We start from the raw sequence: 17,454 nt of genomic DNA, 5'->3' as shown, positions 1-17,454 counted from the left end.
TTTTTGACAGAATTAATCAGAGGAACAACTTGCCTCCAGAAGTTGTAAATGCTCTTAACACTGGAAGTTTTTAAGAAGCTATTGGACAATCATTTGTCTGAAGCGGTGTAGGGTTTCCTACCTAAGCAGGGGTTGGACTAGAAGACCTTCAAGATCTCTTCCAACTCTGCTATTCTAATTCTAATATCAATGACTTTAGAATGCAAGGGTCAAAATGTGCACCATAGCAGACACCCGCATCCATGGGTGGGTGAGAACAACTGAACTGGTATTAATTTAAACTACATTAAACTTAAGATAACATTAGAGAAGTTTTGAAACAACGGGTACATTCCTAATTTTCATAGCACTGGCTCTGGTCAGGATGTTTAGGAAAGAACCGATGGATGGATGGATGTTTTAATCTTCAGGGATTTACGATCTAAAAATGAAACACGAAAACATGAAACAAGCACAGTTGGCTGGCAAATTCTGGAGGTTGAAGTCCACAGGTCTTAAAAGTTGCCAAGGTTGGACATCCCTGGTTTAAAGTTTGGCTCGGAGAACTGCTCCTAATTAAGCCATTGCCCAAAGAGGCAAAGCAAGGCTGAGATACCAAGATGAATGCCTCAGTGCTGGATACCCCCAAACTGGGGTGTGTGCGTGTGTGTGTGTGAGGAAGGCTCATTTCATGCCACCAGGAACCCAACTGGAGCACCCAACTTCATCACGGTGGCAAGTGGAGGCCTCTGGCTCTCCTTGGAGGTTTTTGAGATGATTTGTGGAACTTTAGACAGCCGGGAAAACTGACCCCGCAGAATCCCATCCGCCCAGCCTGAATGAGCACAGATGGGTAAATATAGCCACCTCTGAGTCCCTGAACTTTTCAGAGCAATCAAACAAACTCTCTATGGTCCCGTCCACCCGGCCGTGACTGACAGGAACATGTTTGCTCGTATTGTCCCTCTCTGCTCTCCATTCAAGCCCAACGGTGTCACAACGGTGTCTAAAAACTGATCCCAGGCTTGCCTAGATACAATTAGGACGGCTCTGCTTTCTCTTAGACAAGGTCTTCTCCTTCTCCGGTGGTCTTTGATGGACAGGGCCATTCAATGCTTATTTAGCCTTGAATTACATGACATCACCTGCCCGGGGAAAGCAACCCTCCCACTCTTGATGGCCTGCCAACTGCATTTCTCCTCCTGGGGGCAACATTGAAAGAGCAACAGCCAGTCACCTGGCACTGGCAGCGAAGAAGTCCCCAAAAGTTTCAACCGTCAATTTTGGGGTATTGCATTCCCCGAGGAACAACCCGAATCTTGCTTTCTAAAACGCGCGACTGGATGGTTTTCAGAAAAGAACCTCGGTTGAACATTGTGAAGCTGGTAGAAGTGGTTCAGTTCTTTAATTCTGCAGCTGGCTTTACATCTTGATACTATTTCCCCTTTTGCAGTTTTTTTTAGGGGGGGAGGTTTTCTTTTTTTTACAAAGCAATGGCTACAAATGACACCTCTGGAGCTTCCAAAGAACATCACATGAACCAACTCCAAATCCTGGTAAGTTGAACCTTACTGGGTGTTGATTCTCTTCCAGCGTCCCCACGTTGCTAAACTTAATTCGATGGAGGCCTGTGCCAAAAACTGCATTTATACCAGCTTTTTCTGGGCTTAGCTGATGCCCCAGGTGTGGAATATTTAGAAGGAGAAAGGAAAATACGAAGGGTTGGGCGTAATTAGGCAGATGGAATCGTTTGTTGAAGAATAGAAAAGCTGCAGTGGATTGATGTTGTTTTCAATGGGGAATAATGAAGTCAGAGTCCAAAATATGGCCAGTTTCATTGAGGCAAATCATTAACTGGACCTTCACGGACTTAAGATGATTTGAACGTGGCTTGATTCAAGCATTCTTGCCCAGAAGGGTATGTGCCATCCAAGTATTTTTTGGCACTATCGGCTTGTTTCAATAAACCCCAAATGAGTTTCTCATTCTCTAGATTCATGCATCACATTAAACTGTGGTTTGTTTAACTGTATGATTGCATAAAATGTGATTTTCCAGGGTATGCATAACATGTTAATACATAAACCATGGTTTGTGAACCAAAGTGGCTAACTAACCCTTCCCTCCCTGGCCACATTGAAAGGTTTCAAGGAAATTTAATTGCAGGAAGGTGTGTCCAAAATTGCAATGTCAGTATTTGTGGGATGACAACATTGGTAAAATTACATTGGTTTTTGGCAGCCATTTTAATCTCTATGTACCTAACGGGCCACTTTCCTGAACATCGTAGATGTTAGATCTGACCAGGATAGCGATTGTGCTACGAAGTGGCTTGTATTCTGTGACCCCTCTTAATTGTAGCTTGTTGACTGTATAACCATTTTGCCAGGTGTAGAAAACAGGTTGACGTACTACCACCGCAGAGTCCAAAATTTCATTGGCTAAGTGAGCGAGACTGCTGCTAAGTTAATTTTGCCTTATTTTATGCCCTTTCTTGCCACCATAGTTAAGTGAAGCACTGCCATTTTGAAGTTAGTAACATGGTTGCGAAGTGGATCTGGCATCCCTGTTGACTTTGCTTGTCAATGGGATCACATGACTCCAAGACTCTGTGTTGTGGCCCATCAATGGCCAGCAGAGCTGGTGGCAGACTCTGACAGTGAGGAGGTTGGGGAGGAACAAGGGCCAGTCCTGGAGTCTGGGGAAGGCTCTGATGAGGGCTCTGCGTCGGAGGCAGAGATGGGGCCAGGGCAGGCTGGCAATTATCAGCTGCCTTCAGAGTCGGACATCAGTGGGGCAGAAGAACAGCCGGAGCCTGTTCCCAATGTGCACATGCACAGAGCTGCCAGGAGAAGGGAACAGTTAAGGAACAAGGGTCAACTCGGGAGTAAGGGTACAGGTGGATGGTGAATGGCTCCTCCCATGGGGAATAAAGAGGAGTGAAAGGGGGAGTGGTGTTTGCAGGAGACAATTAGTTCAATTCATTAGGGTGAAGATCTGTTCCTGACTTCTTGCCAAGTAATTGCTGCTACAGCCTGGCGTTTGGAAGATATCATCCTGGCAACTCTCCCAGCCTGATAAAGGTCTGTAGTTGTGAAATCTCTTGAAAGACTATTTGCCGGGACTTTGCTAGAGAGGAATTCACTTTAAACTAAATAAAAGGGGTTTTATCGGGACAGAGAATCTGCTTCATGATCTTGGGAAGCCTGGGTCAGAACTCTCTGTAACTGTCATAAATATCAGTTAGTTGCCAAGTGTTTGAATTAAAAAAACAAAGTTTTATTAATGTTCTATTGTTTCATTAGTGCTTAATAAACATTGTGTTGTCTGGCTTATTTTATTTGCTTAGCAGTACAGATTACCTTCTTATTCTCCGCCCCCTTTTTTCCAACCACTGGTAGAATAAGTTCCACGTTTGATAATATTCTGCGTCTTCTGTTTAATCTTCCACGTAAGTCTGTCCATTTCTGTGCAACACAGTCTCTTCCTAATTATCTCCCAAGCGCCTGAATTTGGATGGCGTGACTATGGGAATGCTGCAATGGTCGTAAGCATGGAAAACGGTCATAAGTCACTTTTTTGGTGCCATGGTAACCTTCAAATGATCACTAAACTATCTGTTTTAGGTCGAGAGCTACCTGTGTGTTTCTCTCATCATCTCCATCATTGTCCTTGCTTCTAGATTAACCAGCCTATCTACTTTCCTTTGAGTGCTCTGCTTAAAATGATGCTTTCTTTCTTTCTTTCTTTCTCTTTCTTTCTTTCTTTCTTTCTTTCTTTCTTTCTTTCTTTCTTTCTTTCTTTCTTTCTTTCTTTCTCTTTCTTTCTTTCTTTCTTTCTTTCTTTCTTTCTCTTTCTTTCTTTCTTTCTTTCTTTCTTTTCTTATAGTAAAGGCATACCTAATTATTCATGTATTAACTGCAGCTAGAATTGGATTTGCACAACATTGGAAAAAGTTAAAAGATTCCGACAGATGATCAGGAAAATATTAGAATGTGCAGAGATGAATAGGCTAACCCTTGCAATTAAAGGAAAGGAACCAACTGAACATTACATGGTATTATCTATTTTATCAATGGCTGGAGAATAAATATGGAAATTAGGAATGAAAGAAAATTAGCAAAAAATAGTAAGCACGTGAATAAGAATTAAATATGCTAAGAAGGGGATTGTTATAATAACTAGACATATTATGCATGGTAGTATAAAGTAAGAATAGAATATTGATACTATAGTAATGAATATTGTATTAACTGTCATTGTTATTGCACAAGGTATTTGTACCCAGATGACACACTGTTTAAATGGAAGATGAATTGTTTGTATAAAATAAAATACAAAATTAAAAAAAACCACGATGCTCTTTTGGTTAAAAAGGACCGTGGCCATACTGGTAGATGGGTAGAAGTGACTCATCAGCAATTCCATCTCTGGGATGGAGGAAGAGGAAGGGGGATGAAGTGGCTCCTTGAGAAGGGGGTGTCACTGCAATTAAGCCTTTGAAAGAGTGGCTTTCAATTAACATCATCAGTGCTAAAATGGGGTGAGGTTTGCAGGGAGGAAGAGGAAGAAGAGGAAGGAAGAGGAGGAGAAGAGAGGAAGGCGGCAGCTATGGGGTCCTTGGTGCTCTCTGAGCTTGCTAGTTTCCTTGCAGACGTTTCATTACCCTACTAGGTCATCTCATCAGTGCTAGCCCTCATCACCGTGCAGCCTTGATGGCGTTCTCTTCTTGAGCAATAAAACATTGGCAAGCAAACAGCCAAGAATCCTCAGAGAGCACCAAGGACCGCACAGTCTCCCTCCTCCTCTTCCTCCTCCTCCCCATTCAGAGAGAATTTTTCTTGAGTAGTGCTGGAAAAGGATGAAAAAAAAAAAAGCTCCATTGGGTTCTTTGGATGAAGGATCCAATTATCTCACCCCCAAAACATTTATGTAGGTCTGCCTGCCTTCATCATTTGGGTATATTCAGCAACCCTTGAGTTGCCCAAGCGTTCTCACACTTTCTCTTTAAAACTTCTTCCCACTTGGAAAAGATTTGATAAGGAGCAAGCAATGATGACACAATGGAAATTTACCACCGACTCTGGAGATTAAAGCCACCGGTGCTTATTTCTGACAAATGGAATTATTTTCCTGGGAAGGAATGATGGATCAGAGGGTAGGGGGTGGTGGAAAGAAGAAATGAAAACAACCAGCAAAAGTAGGCCAGTACATTTTGCTCATGTTGTGTACGGGATTTGCTTTGTCATCATTCCAGGGAAATAAGGATGAAGAGAGACATCAGCTGGATGCAGAAGAGGAACAGAAGAACGAAGAAACGATGGGCAAGAAAACGCGAGGCGAAAGGATTAAAGAATTTAAAACTTTCATTTGGAATCCAGAAACCCGGGAATGTTTGGGCCGGTCTGGTAAGAGCTGGAGTAAGTGAAATTGATCATTCATCATTTATTTCCTATTGAGATAAGGATGAAAGTTATATCAATACTGCATTCCGTGTGCACAATGTTGCTTTTTTAAAATGGAGTGGATGAAAAACATTTTCAGTTTAACACCGGGAATCTATCCAGGGAGGAGCAAAATTTTGGTTATGCAGATATTATTAATTTGTTCCTGATAAGCCAGCATAGATGAGCACATTTCTTGCTTTGCTCCGTCCATCTTAGTAAAATGAGAGAATTCCACAGTGAGCTGAAACAAGAGTTTGACAAACGTCATTTGTAGTTTGCAACTTTGGTTTAAGACCGAGTGCCAGACTGCTAGCCTTCATTTATGCATTAGAAGCTGTTTTTCAGCCTATTTGCTCTTGTTTTTATTATTATCCTGTACCGTCTGCCAGATGGTCGTAGTTCAAAAAAGGGGTTCCCAGGATAAGAGGGATCTTTGAGGACGTTTTGAACTTTCTTAAGGCAGCATAGGTTCTAAAGCTCTTCCAAAGAGGGGGGAGGACAACCTTAAGCAACAAACATGATTAAAGGACTGGAGGCTCAGACGTATGAGGAATGGTTGCAAGAATTGTGTGTGTCTAATTTAATGAAAAGAAGGAGTAAGGGGGACATGGTAGCATCTTCCAGTATTTAAGGGGCTGCCACAAAGAAGAGGGGGAGTCGAGCTATTCTCCAAAGCACCTGAAGGCAGGACCAGAAGCATTGGATGGAAACCCATCAGGGAAAAATCCAGTCTAGAATTAAGAAGAAATTTCCTGACAGTGAAAACAGTTTCTTCTATGGAACAACTTACCACAAGAAGTTGTGAATGCTCCAACACTGGGAGTTTTTAAGAAGAGATTGGACACTCCTTTGTCCGAACTGGCATAAGGCTTCCTATTTGAGCAAGGGGTTGGACTAGAAGACCTCCAAGGTCCCTTCTAACACTGTAATTCTGTTCTGTTATTCGTGTGCTGTAAAAATGCAGCCCAATATAGTTTAAAATACATGTAGTAAAAGAGTTACGTGCATCAGGCTAGAAACTAAGAAACTGTGTCTATGGAAATTCTCAGTCATCCCAGTCATGGTGGTCCCAAAGATGCTTTTTCCCCCGCAAGGTTCTCTTTGAAGACGTTTCGCTCCTCATCCAAGAAGCTTCTTCAGTTCACAAAGAACTCCCTTTTTTCTCAGTGCCTTTGTGACTTTCAACAGTGGTTAAGCTAACCATCATAGGTCAAGGAGTGCCTGGATTTTTTGAACTGAACCGTTCTACTATTAGGTCATTAAAAAACAACATTGTAATGGTTGTAAGTTGAGGATTCCCTCTGTGTGAAATTAACAGAAGGATGAAACACTGTTATGCCAAATATTTTGGGTTTGATTCTTCCGCCTTTAAGCCTTTAAGCTCAAACTGCCTAAGGAGCTGCTGATCCAGTTCTACAGAGGAATCCTTGAGTCTGTCATCTGCACCTCTATAACTGTCTGGCTTGGTTCTGCAACCCAACAGGACAGACACAGACTCCAGAGAGTATTAGGATTGCAGGAAAAACAATGGCTACCAACTTACCTTCCATCTAGGACCGATGGCTTTCACGGGACAAATGTCTCGCTTAGCAACAGACGTTGGGGACTCGGTTGTGGTCGTAAGATGAGGACCACCCTGCGTTTACAACTGCAGGGGTTCGCCTGTCAACTGTGGTAAAATGGGGCAGCATTCACGGAAGGAATGACTCCCTTAGCGACAGGCATTGGGGATTCGGTCGTGGTTGTAGTAAGACAAGGACCGCCCTGCATTCACAACTCCATGAACAACGGTGGCAGGAAAGTTTGCACAACGAGGCAAGGTGTGCCCTAAATGCTTCACTTAGCGACAGAAATTGTGTGTGTGTGTGTGTGTGTGTGCTCTCCATTTTGGTCTTGCGTCTACCCATATCCCAGTTCAAATGGCCCGTATGAGTCAATCCACGCCTGGCCAGCAGCGTCCCCCTTGCTGTGTTCAAAGAGAGGCTCCCTCCCGGCCTTTCTTGACCCCAGGCCAAAAAAGCTCACGGGTTCAAATTAAGTTTTGTTTCTCCCCCACCCCCCTCAGCAGCTCCCCCCCTGTCCACCCCCACATGTCCTGTCCCCACGGCCGGCCGGTTTGTTCCCAGAACTCAAAATTGCCCGTAACGTAAACACCTCAGGAACGCAGAGGCCAAAAAGTCACAGCTGCGCTAAAAGGCTGCTTTGGAAAATGCACTTGGGATCCCCGCTGGGAAATCAAAACACAGCGAGAAGCTTCCATGGGGTGGATGGAGGATTGACTTTCGTGCATTTTTAATTGGGGGGTTGTTTTTTTTCCCAAAAGGCCTGGGCTTGATTCTCCTTTTAATGGGATCACAAAATTAACAAAATTGGAAGGGATCTTAGAGGTTGTCTAGTCTAACCTGCTGCTCAGACAGAATAGAATAGAATAGAATAGAATTTGAGAATGGAATGGAATAGAGTAGAAATCAGGAACGTATAGAACAGAACAGAATATGGAATGGATTAGAAATAGTAGAAGTAGAAGTAGAATAGAATAGAATAGAGGAATGAAGAATAGAATAGAATAGAAATAGAATAGAAATAGAAATAGAATAGAATAGAATAGAATTTGAGAATGGAATGGAATAGAGTAGAAATCAGGAAAGTATAGAACAGAACAGAATATGGAATGGATTAGAAATAGTAGAAGTAGAAGTAGAAGTAGAAGTAGAATAGAATAGAATAGAAATAGAACAGAATAGAATAGAGGAATGTAGAATAGAATTTGAGAATGGAATGGAATGGAATAGAGTAGAAATCAGGAAAGTATAGAACAGAACAGAATATGGAATGGATTAGAAATAGTAAGTAGAAGTAGAAGTAGAAGTAGAAGTAGAATAGAATAGAATAGAATAGAGGAATGAAGAATCGAATCGAATCGAATCGAATCGAATAGAATCGAATTGAATTGAATAGAAATAGAACAGAATAGAATAATGAAGAATAGAATTTGAGAATGGAATGGAATAGAGTAGAAATCAGGAAAGTATAGAACAGAACAGAATATGGAATGGATTAGAAATAGTAGAAGTAGAAGTAGAATAGAATAGAATAGAATAGAGGAATGAAGAATAGAATAGAAATAGAATAGAATAGAATAGAATAGGAAGAGAATAGAATAGAATAGAAATAGAACAGAATAGAATAGAGGAATGTAGAATAGAATTTGAGAATGGAATGGAATGGAATAGAGTAGAAATCAGGAAAGTATAGAACAGCACAGAATATGGAATGGCCGTCCCGTCTCTTCTTGAAACCCCCCGCTGATGGATCACCCATCACGAGGCCATCAGCTAATAGCTCTGCTCTGTCTTTCAGGTCTGATACTCCTGTTTTACATTGTCCTGTACACGTTCCTGGCTGGCATGTTCATATTGTATATGTACGTAGTCTTGATCATGCTGAGCCCTTACACACCAAGATACAGGGACAGGGTTGCCCCACCAGGTAAGTGCTCCAGTGCGGCTTGTAAGGCGTCCATTGGAAGGGAAGACACCTAGGGTGTGCAGGCAGGGGTGGGATTCAAATTTCTTAACAACCGGTTCTGTGGGGGTAGCATAATTTGTGGGTGTGGCTTGGTGGTCACGTGACTGGATGAGCATGGCTTGTATGTAAATATTGTAAATATTTATGTAAATATTGAACTTTTTTTTATTAAAAAGAGAGCAACTTTTACCCAAAATCAGGCAAAGCAGGCAGGCAGATTGAGTTGCTCACAGAATCATAGATTCACTCAGAGATCTATCATTCTGCAATCTGCTACCTGAGTCTGCACTGAAAAATAGAAGCTTCAGTCCTAAGGAAGGTTCAGCTCTGCTTTTAGATTAGCTAGAAAGAAAGAAATCCAATGATTTCCAGCTTTCTAGCTAATCTAAATCACCCGGCACAGCAGAACACTGGATGGTCGGGGGGAAAAAAAAAGGAAAAATAGCAACTTATAAAAAATTAGGCTAACACAGACAAGTTGGATGGCGCACATGCCAGGTAAGGAGTGAGTAGGTGGGGCGAGGAGGGGAGGGGCCAACCAGTGGTGCAACTTGCCAGTTCTCTGAACTGGGCAGAATCATAACAACCGGTTCTATAGAGCCGGTCCAATCAGGTAGAATTCCACATCTGTGTGGAGGGACTTAGAGCAGAGAAGATATGTGGTGGCGCAGTGGTTAGAATGCAGTATTGCAGGCTAATTCTGCTGATTGCCAGCAGTTTGATTCTCACCGGCTCAAGCTTGATTCAGGCTTCCATCCTTTTGTGGTTGGTCAAATGAGGACCCAGATTGTTGGGGGGCAAGAGGCTGACTCTGTAAACTGCTTAGAGAGAGTTGTAAAGCGCTATAAAGTGGCATATAAGTCTAAGCATTATTGCTATTCTATGCTGGCTAAAATTAGAGGCAACTATGATGTGGATATGAAATAATTGATACATACCCATTTACAAATTGCATATGTTTCATCGTCCTTGCATCTGCCATATTTTGGGGAAGAGTTGGTCAACATCATAGGAAAGGATGCTTTGGAGGGGTTGATCTAAGAATTTTGTTTTATTTTTCCTTTTAAAATTTATTTTCGCAGGAGTTACGATTAGGCCATACATAAAGCAGGCCTACAACATTGCCTTCAGAGTCTCGCAACCTAGTTCATGGCAGCCTTATGTGGACAACCTGGAACTGTTCTTAAAAGGTGCCCTTCCTTTCCTCCTTTGTGTAACTGTTTATCTATTCATTGTCTGTGTTTACTTTTTTTTTCTTTTGCCTCCCAAAAGCTGCAGCATTTCCTTTTTCATTCCTGTTTTGATTTCCAAACCCAACCATTCCACACGGTAAAGAGAAACGAAACAAAGTCAATTTGACTGACATCTTCAGCTATTAAGAGCTCTATAAAGACTTGGGAAACACGTCCAAAGTTTGCTATTTGAACGGTATTTGCCTTTAAGAAAAGCAAAAATTGCGCCCTTCTGCAAAGAAATATGTAGTTTTAAAAACATTGTATGCATAAGCTGTGGGTCATGCCTCTGGTGGAGACTGACACTGAGGAAGAGGAGGAACAGCCAACAGGGAGTGGAAGTGTGGCTCCAGAGGTGGTGGAGGAGGATGGGGAAGGGCAGAGGCCGGCTGAGCAGTCAGAGGAGGATCCAGGCCCATCCCCTATCCAGACTAGGGCACGCAGGGAGGAGAGGATCAGGTAGAACGTGGTCTACTTGGGAGGAGAGGGCCATGATCCTCTTCATGGGTTGCAGGTGTGAGATCTGCATAAGAGTTTGGACCTGCGTGCTAACAGACGCTGGAGACAAATTAGTGTTTTATTCCTAAAGAAGGTTTATCTTGGTTGGCGTTCTTCCAACGGACTGTCCCTGCTTATCTTCCTGAAGTTGGCAATTATCCATCCTGGTCTGTCGTGGAACTTTATTCAATGCGGTTTGTTTTTGGTTTTTGCTTCGTTATCAGCTCTTTGAATTTGAACTGTTTTTTTTTTTCCTTTGAAATGTTATTTTGAAAATAGTTTACTCCTCCACTGTGAACAATTAAACAGGGAAGCCAAGTTGAAGGCATTAAAGGATCTTGATTTACGTTTTGGTTTTTTGTTGTATTTCTGAAATACTCTAGGTCATCACACTGTGTGATTGGCCCAAAATCATCCAGTCAGCTTTCATGCCTAAGGTGGATGTAGAACTGCCGGTCTCTTAATTTCTAGCCACTAGGCCAGACTGGTTCGCTATATGCTGCTCTGGTATAGTCCACTACTATCAGAGAAATATGAAAATCTTAGAACCAAAACCATAGTGGACATCTTCCCTCCCAACAGTCCTGATTCTGAAAAGAGAAGGAGCCTTTTTTTATCCTGAAAAGCTGTTGTGGTGTGTCAGCTACCGGCTGCTCCAGCAGCTGAATTAGAGGAGGAGGAGGAGTAGTAGTCAGGACCAGCATCAAGACAACCTGGGAGCTTCGAGGGGGAAGAGGGAATGGAGTTGTCAGAGAGACAGACAGAGGCGGAGCCTGGGCTGTCCATCAGTCTTCAGATGGAGAGTCAACAGCCCCCAGGTCTGGAGGTGGATGATGAGGAAGAGGAGGAACAGCTGGGTCCAGTGCCTTATTAGGGATGCGCAGAAGGCAGAGGAGAGGAGAGCAGTGGAAATCTATGGGCTGGTCCTTGGGACAGAAGAGCCACCGCTGCTAGTGAAGCCCCACCCTAGCTCTGGGGATAAAATACAGGAGGCGGAGATGAATAGATGTGGCAGACAACTATTTATCTTCCAGACAGACGGACTAGTTAGCCTGAGAGAGGAACTTTTTGCCAGGGCTGCTAGCATTCCTAATAAAGGAATCTTTTGAGTTCACACCAGAGAGTTTGTTGTATTTGGGGAGTTGAGTCAGAACAAAAGCCCAGCATTGAAACGCGTTGCAGTAAGATCTACATTACAGGACCTCCACATTCTCTGTTGTCTTTAGAGTATGACGACAAGGTTCAAGAAACCAAAAACATCCCTTGCACCCCGGGCGCCTATTTCATGCAAGACAGTGATGAAACTGCGGTGAAGAAAGCTTGCCAATTCAAGAGGTCCCAGTTGATGAAGTGCTCCGGAGTTCAGGACCAGACCTTTGGATATTCACAGGGCCAGCCTTGCATATTGCTAAAGATGAATCGCGTAAGGTCATTTTATACTTGCTTACTTCCCCATGGGGTGGACTTGAGAGGTTTGAGTGCTGGCAGGTCCCCTTGGGGGTGGGTTTTAGAGGTTTAAGATGCTTGTAGTGGGTTCAAGTCAAGCACGTAGGTGGACATGAAGCAAGGGAGAAGGAACGGTGGCTTAACAAAATAACAATATTGGAAGGGACCTTGGAAGTCTTGTAGTCCTACTCAAGCAGGAGACCCTATGCTAAGGGTCTTCTAACTTGGCAAGTTTAAGACTTTTGGACTTCAACTCCCAGAATTCCTGAGCGAACATGACTGGAGGAGGATCTCTGGGAGCTGAAGTCCACAAGTCTTAAAAGCTGTTAAGTTTGAAGACCCCTGCCCTATGCTATTCCAGGCAAACAACGATCCAATCTCTTCTTAAAAGCCTCCAGTGATGGAGTTCTCACACAACTTCTGCCAAGAAATTTGTCCTTGATTCCAGATTGCTTCTCTCCTTGATGCGTTTCCATCCGTGGCTTCTTGTCCTGCCTTCTGGTGCTTTGGAGAATAGATTGACTCCAGGAGAGTTGAAGTCCATCCATCTTAAAGTTGCAAAGTTTGAAAAACACGGACTTCGATATTGTGTTGTTTCAAATCAGGGGGCAGTCTTAAGCTTGCTTCCTTTAGATATTGGGCATTCTGCTCTGATGAGGAGCCATATAAATTGGATGATGAAAATAAAAATAACACTGGGTAAGGAGAGATCGAGGAAGGCTGTGTGAACAGTTCTGTGGCCCTTGAAAAGAAAGCAATAGGAAGTTCGAAACAGTTGTAACTTCTGATCTCTTGTTTTTTTTTTTTTTCATTTTTACCGGCAGCAAAATTTAGAAAATCGACGTGTTTTTAAAGGGAATTAAAAAAGCTTTTTTTTTTGCAGATAATCGGGTATCAGCCTGGCTATGGCACTCCAATTACTGTGAGTTGCAAAATCCAGGTAAATTATCTTGATTTTATTGGTTCCATTTGCAAATTTGCACCAGATATTCTTGGCAGCCAAAAACACTTTGAGCCAAACCTATCCAGCCTCCTTTTTTTTTTCTTTTTAATGAGACACAATTTTGACATAATACTGTGAACAGCAAGAGGTAGTTACCATTTAAATCGGATTTTACCAGCCTGGGCACTCTGTAAATGACGTGAGGAACAACCCTGGTTTAGCTATAAGGGTCTTCAGGTAGTCCTTGACTTACGACTGCAATGGGGACTCAAACTCCAATCGCTAAGTGATGCGGTCAATGAATTGCGCCCAATTTTACAACTTCTGTCCTTTTTTTTGCCACTGTCTACATCAAGGCCAAGGATCTCCCATCTCCCATGATTGTCAATAATTTCTGCAGGATTTTTGGCAGGAAAAACTGCTCATCACCTGCCCCATGTTCCTTAAAACAATTACAAATACTCCTCAATTAACAGTTCATTTAGTGACCATTATAAGTTACGATGGGACTGAAAAAAACTGAGGAGTGTTTGTCATACCTACAACCCTTGCAACCTCCCCCTGATCACCTGATCAAAATTCACATAATTAGCCACCGATTGATATAGCTGGGTCCAGGGCCTGAGGTATGGATGTGCAGAAGGCAGAGGAGAGGAGAGCAGTGGAAATCTATGGGCCGGTATCCCGTGACCTTCCATTTGCAACCTTCTGACCAGCAAAAGTCAACGGGGAAGCCAGATTCACTTAACAACTACGTTACTAATCTAACCGCTGCCATGATTCCCTTAGTGTCTGTGGCAAGAAAGGGTCGTAAGATGGGGAAAAAGTCGCTGAAGAAATGTCTCGGCAACAGAACTGTTGACGACCATTGTGGCCGTTAAATGAAGTACTGCTTGTAATCAGGGGTGGGCTGCTGGGGGTTCGCAGGGGTTCGGGAGAGACCCTAAGATACTATGCAGTTTAGAGAACCCCCAAATCCCACTTTGGCTGGGCCTATCCACCCTGCCCCTCCCCCCTCCCCGGAATCCCCACGTAGCCTGTTTTGGGTGCAGGTAAGTGCAGGGCCTGTGAAGTGGTTCGGGGAGGGTGAAAAACGGGCCTCCCAGAAGTTTGGGAAGGTCAGAAATGGGCCCATTTCCGGCTTCCAGAGAGCCTCCGGAGCCCGGGAAGGCCGTTTTCATCCTCCCGGAGACTCAAGGAAACCACCCTGCTGTGGTGCAGGAGGCCGACTAGGCCACACCCACCAAGCAACCAGGCAGAGAACCTGTTGCTCAAATTTTTGAAAGCCCACTCCTGCTTGTAATCCAAAATTGTCAGGACGTTTTGGAGAAGGGAAGGACAATTTTTATATCTGGGTACAGTGGCTAGCCGATTTCTATCAACGGAGTCGCCGGTTGTCGATTTGTCATGTATGTTGGCTTAATTATTCTGTTTTTGGATTGCAGAAAGGCGAACAAAGTCACCTCCAGTCACTGGACTTCTTCCCAAGCGAGACATTTGATCCCATGTATTTCCCTTATTATGGCAAACTTTCGCACGTAAGTAGAAATTTAACCGTTGGATTAATGTTTGTGTGAATCACCCCTTTTGGTATCGAGGAGGCTTTCTGGAGAAAAAGTCCACACTGGTGGCCTCCAGATGTTTTGAACTGCTGGAGATACACTCTGTACAATTCTGCCAGCACTTATCCTTGCTCTATTGATGCTTGAAAAAAATATTTTACAATTTTGTATCAAAGTCACAATCGTGTTTTTAATGACCTAATATCAGTTCAGTTAGAGAATAACAGAGTTGGAAGGGACCTTGGTGGTCTTCTAGTCCAACCCCTGCTCAAGCAAGAGATCCATACCATTTCAGACAGAACTTTGCCCAATAGAGGTAGTTAAACCTTTAGTTGAACGTCCAAAGTTACGAGGCTCTTCCTTGTACTTATGACCGATGCAGTGTCCCACAGTTGTGGGATCAAACTTTGGGTGCTTGGCATGTATTTATGGCATTCATAGCATCCCAGGAAGATGTGGTCACTATTTGCGATCTTTCTGGGGAGTGTCCTGACCCAGCTCCCTATACACCGACAAACCCTCTGTAGTTGAAGCAATGATTCCTTTTGTTAGGAGTGCCGGCAGCCCTGGGAAAAAGTTTCTCTCTCCCCACAGGTTAACAAGTCTGTCCAGTAGGGACATGAATAGCTGTCTGCCACGCCTACTCACCTCTGCCCCCTGCCTTTTATCCCCAGAGCTAGGGCGGGGTTTCGCCAGCAGCGGGGTGGCTCTTCCGTCCCAAGGACCGGCCCATAGATTTCTATTTCTCTCCTCTCCTCTGCCTTCTGCACATCCATGCATCAGGCACTGGACCCAGCTTTTCCTCCTCTTCCTCATCAGCCACCTCCAGACCTGGGGGCTGTTGACTCTCCATCTGAGGGCTGATGGACGGCCCAGGCTCCGCCTCTGCCTCTCTGCCAGCCCCGTTCCCTCTTTCCCCTCGGAGCTCTCAGGCTGCCTTGATGCTAACCCTGACTCCCACACCGCCTCCTCCTCATCTGATTCGGCTGTAGGAGGGGCCGGCGACCGACAGTCCACAACAGGGAGCTTCCGACAACTAAAGTCCATGGGGGAAGCTTAACAACTGTGGGATTCACCCAAACCTCTGGCGATTCACTTAAGAACCATGGTGACAAAGTGCATAAAATCAGGTGTAATGACCCCACGGCTTAGTGACGGGAGTTCCAGGCCCAAGTGTTGTTATAAGCAGAGGATTACCCGACAGCATTTTTTTCAGGGCTTTCTCTAATGATGGTTACTGCTCAAAGGGATAACCTGTTCCTAGAGCCCACCGGTAAACGTTTTATCGCTTATGTTGTTTTTCATTGCTTTCCCATTTTGCGCCGTTTCCGAGTCTGACATAAAAGGTCTCGCTTGGTTGATCCTTTTCCAGGTGAACTACACGCAGCCCGTGGTAGCTATTCATTTCACAGGAATTACAAGAAACCAAACCCTGGACCTTCAGTGCCAGCTGAATGGGAAAGGAATTATCAACACGGTGAACAACGATCGGTTTCTGGGACGGATCATTTTCACACTAACCGTCAACAGCTAAGGCCAGGTCTCCCCGTTTTGTGATCCCCCCCTTTATGGCACTCAAACATTTCCTCAAACAAATCCAATCGGCCATTGACGTAGCACCAGGAAACTCCAGACCTATTTTGAGGGATGGTTTTTGGTTTTTTTTTTTTTTTTTGGAAACATAAATACAATAAAAAGATAGCTCCCAAGATCTGGAACTCAACATAAACATAAAGCGCTCGAATACATTCATCCTCCGAGTAAACCCATCAGCCCAACGAATTTTATTTTGTTTTTTAAAAAAACATTTTAAATAAAACAGCGTTTTAAATCTTCGCCCCCTTAGGTGCATCGGAAGGGATGGCGTTTGGCACCAAGTGGGAGTTTTTGCCATCATACCACAAATTGGTTTTATTGTTATTTAAAAAAAATATTTTTAAAAAATTTCTCTTTGGGGAAAAGATAACCTTTGCTGTCGATAACAGAAGTCGGCGAGCCACTTTCGTATTTAATGGGCCAGTATGGGGTAGTAGGTAGGTAGCGCAGGGGAACCAGGCAGCGTTCTATTTTGGCAATGTTTGAAACGGATTTTCACAAAAGCCATCACTAAAAGGCCTTCTAAAACCTGAGATTTAACCATCGTAGAAGTTAGAATAACCAGCAAAAGTTTACTTGGCCTTAAATGTAATCTTTGACCCGGCCCTCGCCCCCAAAACCCTCCCTTCTAGTTATTTTTGTCCTATTGCTTTTCTGGCTCAATTTAGTGGCAGTCATGCCTTCCTAGGCAGCGTAGACCTTCTTGATCAAGATAGGTGTTCCCTTAAATAAGAGAGGAAAACGTGGGGTTTTTTTCCCCCAAGTTCACCAGCCTTGAATGCCTAAATCAGGTTTGCAAAGATAAGACAAGGGGGATCTCGAGGGAGGAGGGCCTCTTTAAACCTCTTTCTTGACCATCTCAAGATGTTTGCTTGGAAGCCTTCAAGGTGCTCAGCACCGTGTTTTTTTTTTTAAAAAAATACCCCACAGGGGAACAAGGACCTCCACGGAAGGCCCACCCCACAGTGGTGACACCAGAACTGGGACTTCCGTTTAGTCGCGCACTTCCGTGTTTTTGGAATGGGGTGGTTAGACCTACATGCGAACAAGGAGAACCAGCATTTGGAGTGTGTACGGACTGCTTCCTCGTTTGCCTCCCAACGTTCCTGATGCAGCATTTCAGACCGGGAGGGACGCAGCTGGGGGGAAGGCTGTGAAGAGGTGTGGGGGGTCTCAAATGTTTGTACCCTGAAATAAAAGGACTGACTTTACAACCTAACAAA

At 43.8% G+C, this 17,454-nt stretch overlaps 1 protein-coding gene across 4 annotated transcripts; it reads left to right on the top strand.

Annotated features, from left to right (window-relative positions):
* The first annotated feature begins 867 nt into the window (after positions 1-867).
* On the top strand, positions 868-17,454 carry ATP1B4 (ATPase Na+/K+ transporting family member beta 4). 4 transcript variants are annotated; one of them, XM_026702911.2, is made up of 8 exons: positions 868-1,535; positions 5,237-5,399; positions 8,787-8,915; positions 10,037-10,144; positions 11,911-12,107; positions 13,014-13,070; positions 14,519-14,611; positions 16,008-17,454. In XM_026702911.2, exons 1-8 carry the CDS (start codon positions 1,473-1,475, stop codon positions 16,167-16,169), a joined length of 972 nt encoding a protein of 323 aa, XP_026558696.1. In that variant the 5' UTR covers positions 868-1,472; the 3' UTR covers positions 16,170-17,454. The 4 variants fall into 4 exon arrangements, with proteins under 4 accessions (XP_026558696.1, XP_087797251.1, XP_087797250.1 ...); XM_087941125.1 differs by having other exon boundaries at positions 15,230-17,454; XM_026702914.2 differs by lacking the exon at positions 868-1,535 and adding an exon at positions 4,906-5,081.

This window comes from Pseudonaja textilis, chromosome 12, assembly GCF_049901715.1.
Source record: "Pseudonaja textilis isolate UNSWEBS1 chromosome 12, rPseTex1.2, whole genome shotgun sequence".
Lineage (NCBI taxonomy): Eukaryota > Metazoa > Chordata > Lepidosauria > Squamata > Elapidae > Pseudonaja > Pseudonaja textilis.
This window is presented reverse-complemented; position numbering and strand designations above follow the sequence as displayed.

What these genes read in the sequence shown, in the direction of transcription:
- ATP1B4 (XM_026702911.2), top strand. Translation starts at nt 1,473, where the DNA reads ATGGCTACAAATGACACCTCTGGAGCTTCCAAAGAACATCACATGAAC. An exon ending in TGAACCAACTCCAAATCCTG is followed by an intron (nt 1,536 to 5,236) that starts GTAAGTTGAACC and finishes TCATCATTCCAG; the next exon opens with GGAAATAAGGATGAAGAGAG. An exon ending in ATTATGGCAAACTTTCGCAC is followed by an intron (nt 14,612 to 16,007) that starts GTAAGTAGAAAT and finishes ATCCTTTTCCAG; the next exon opens with GTGAACTACACGCAGCCCGT.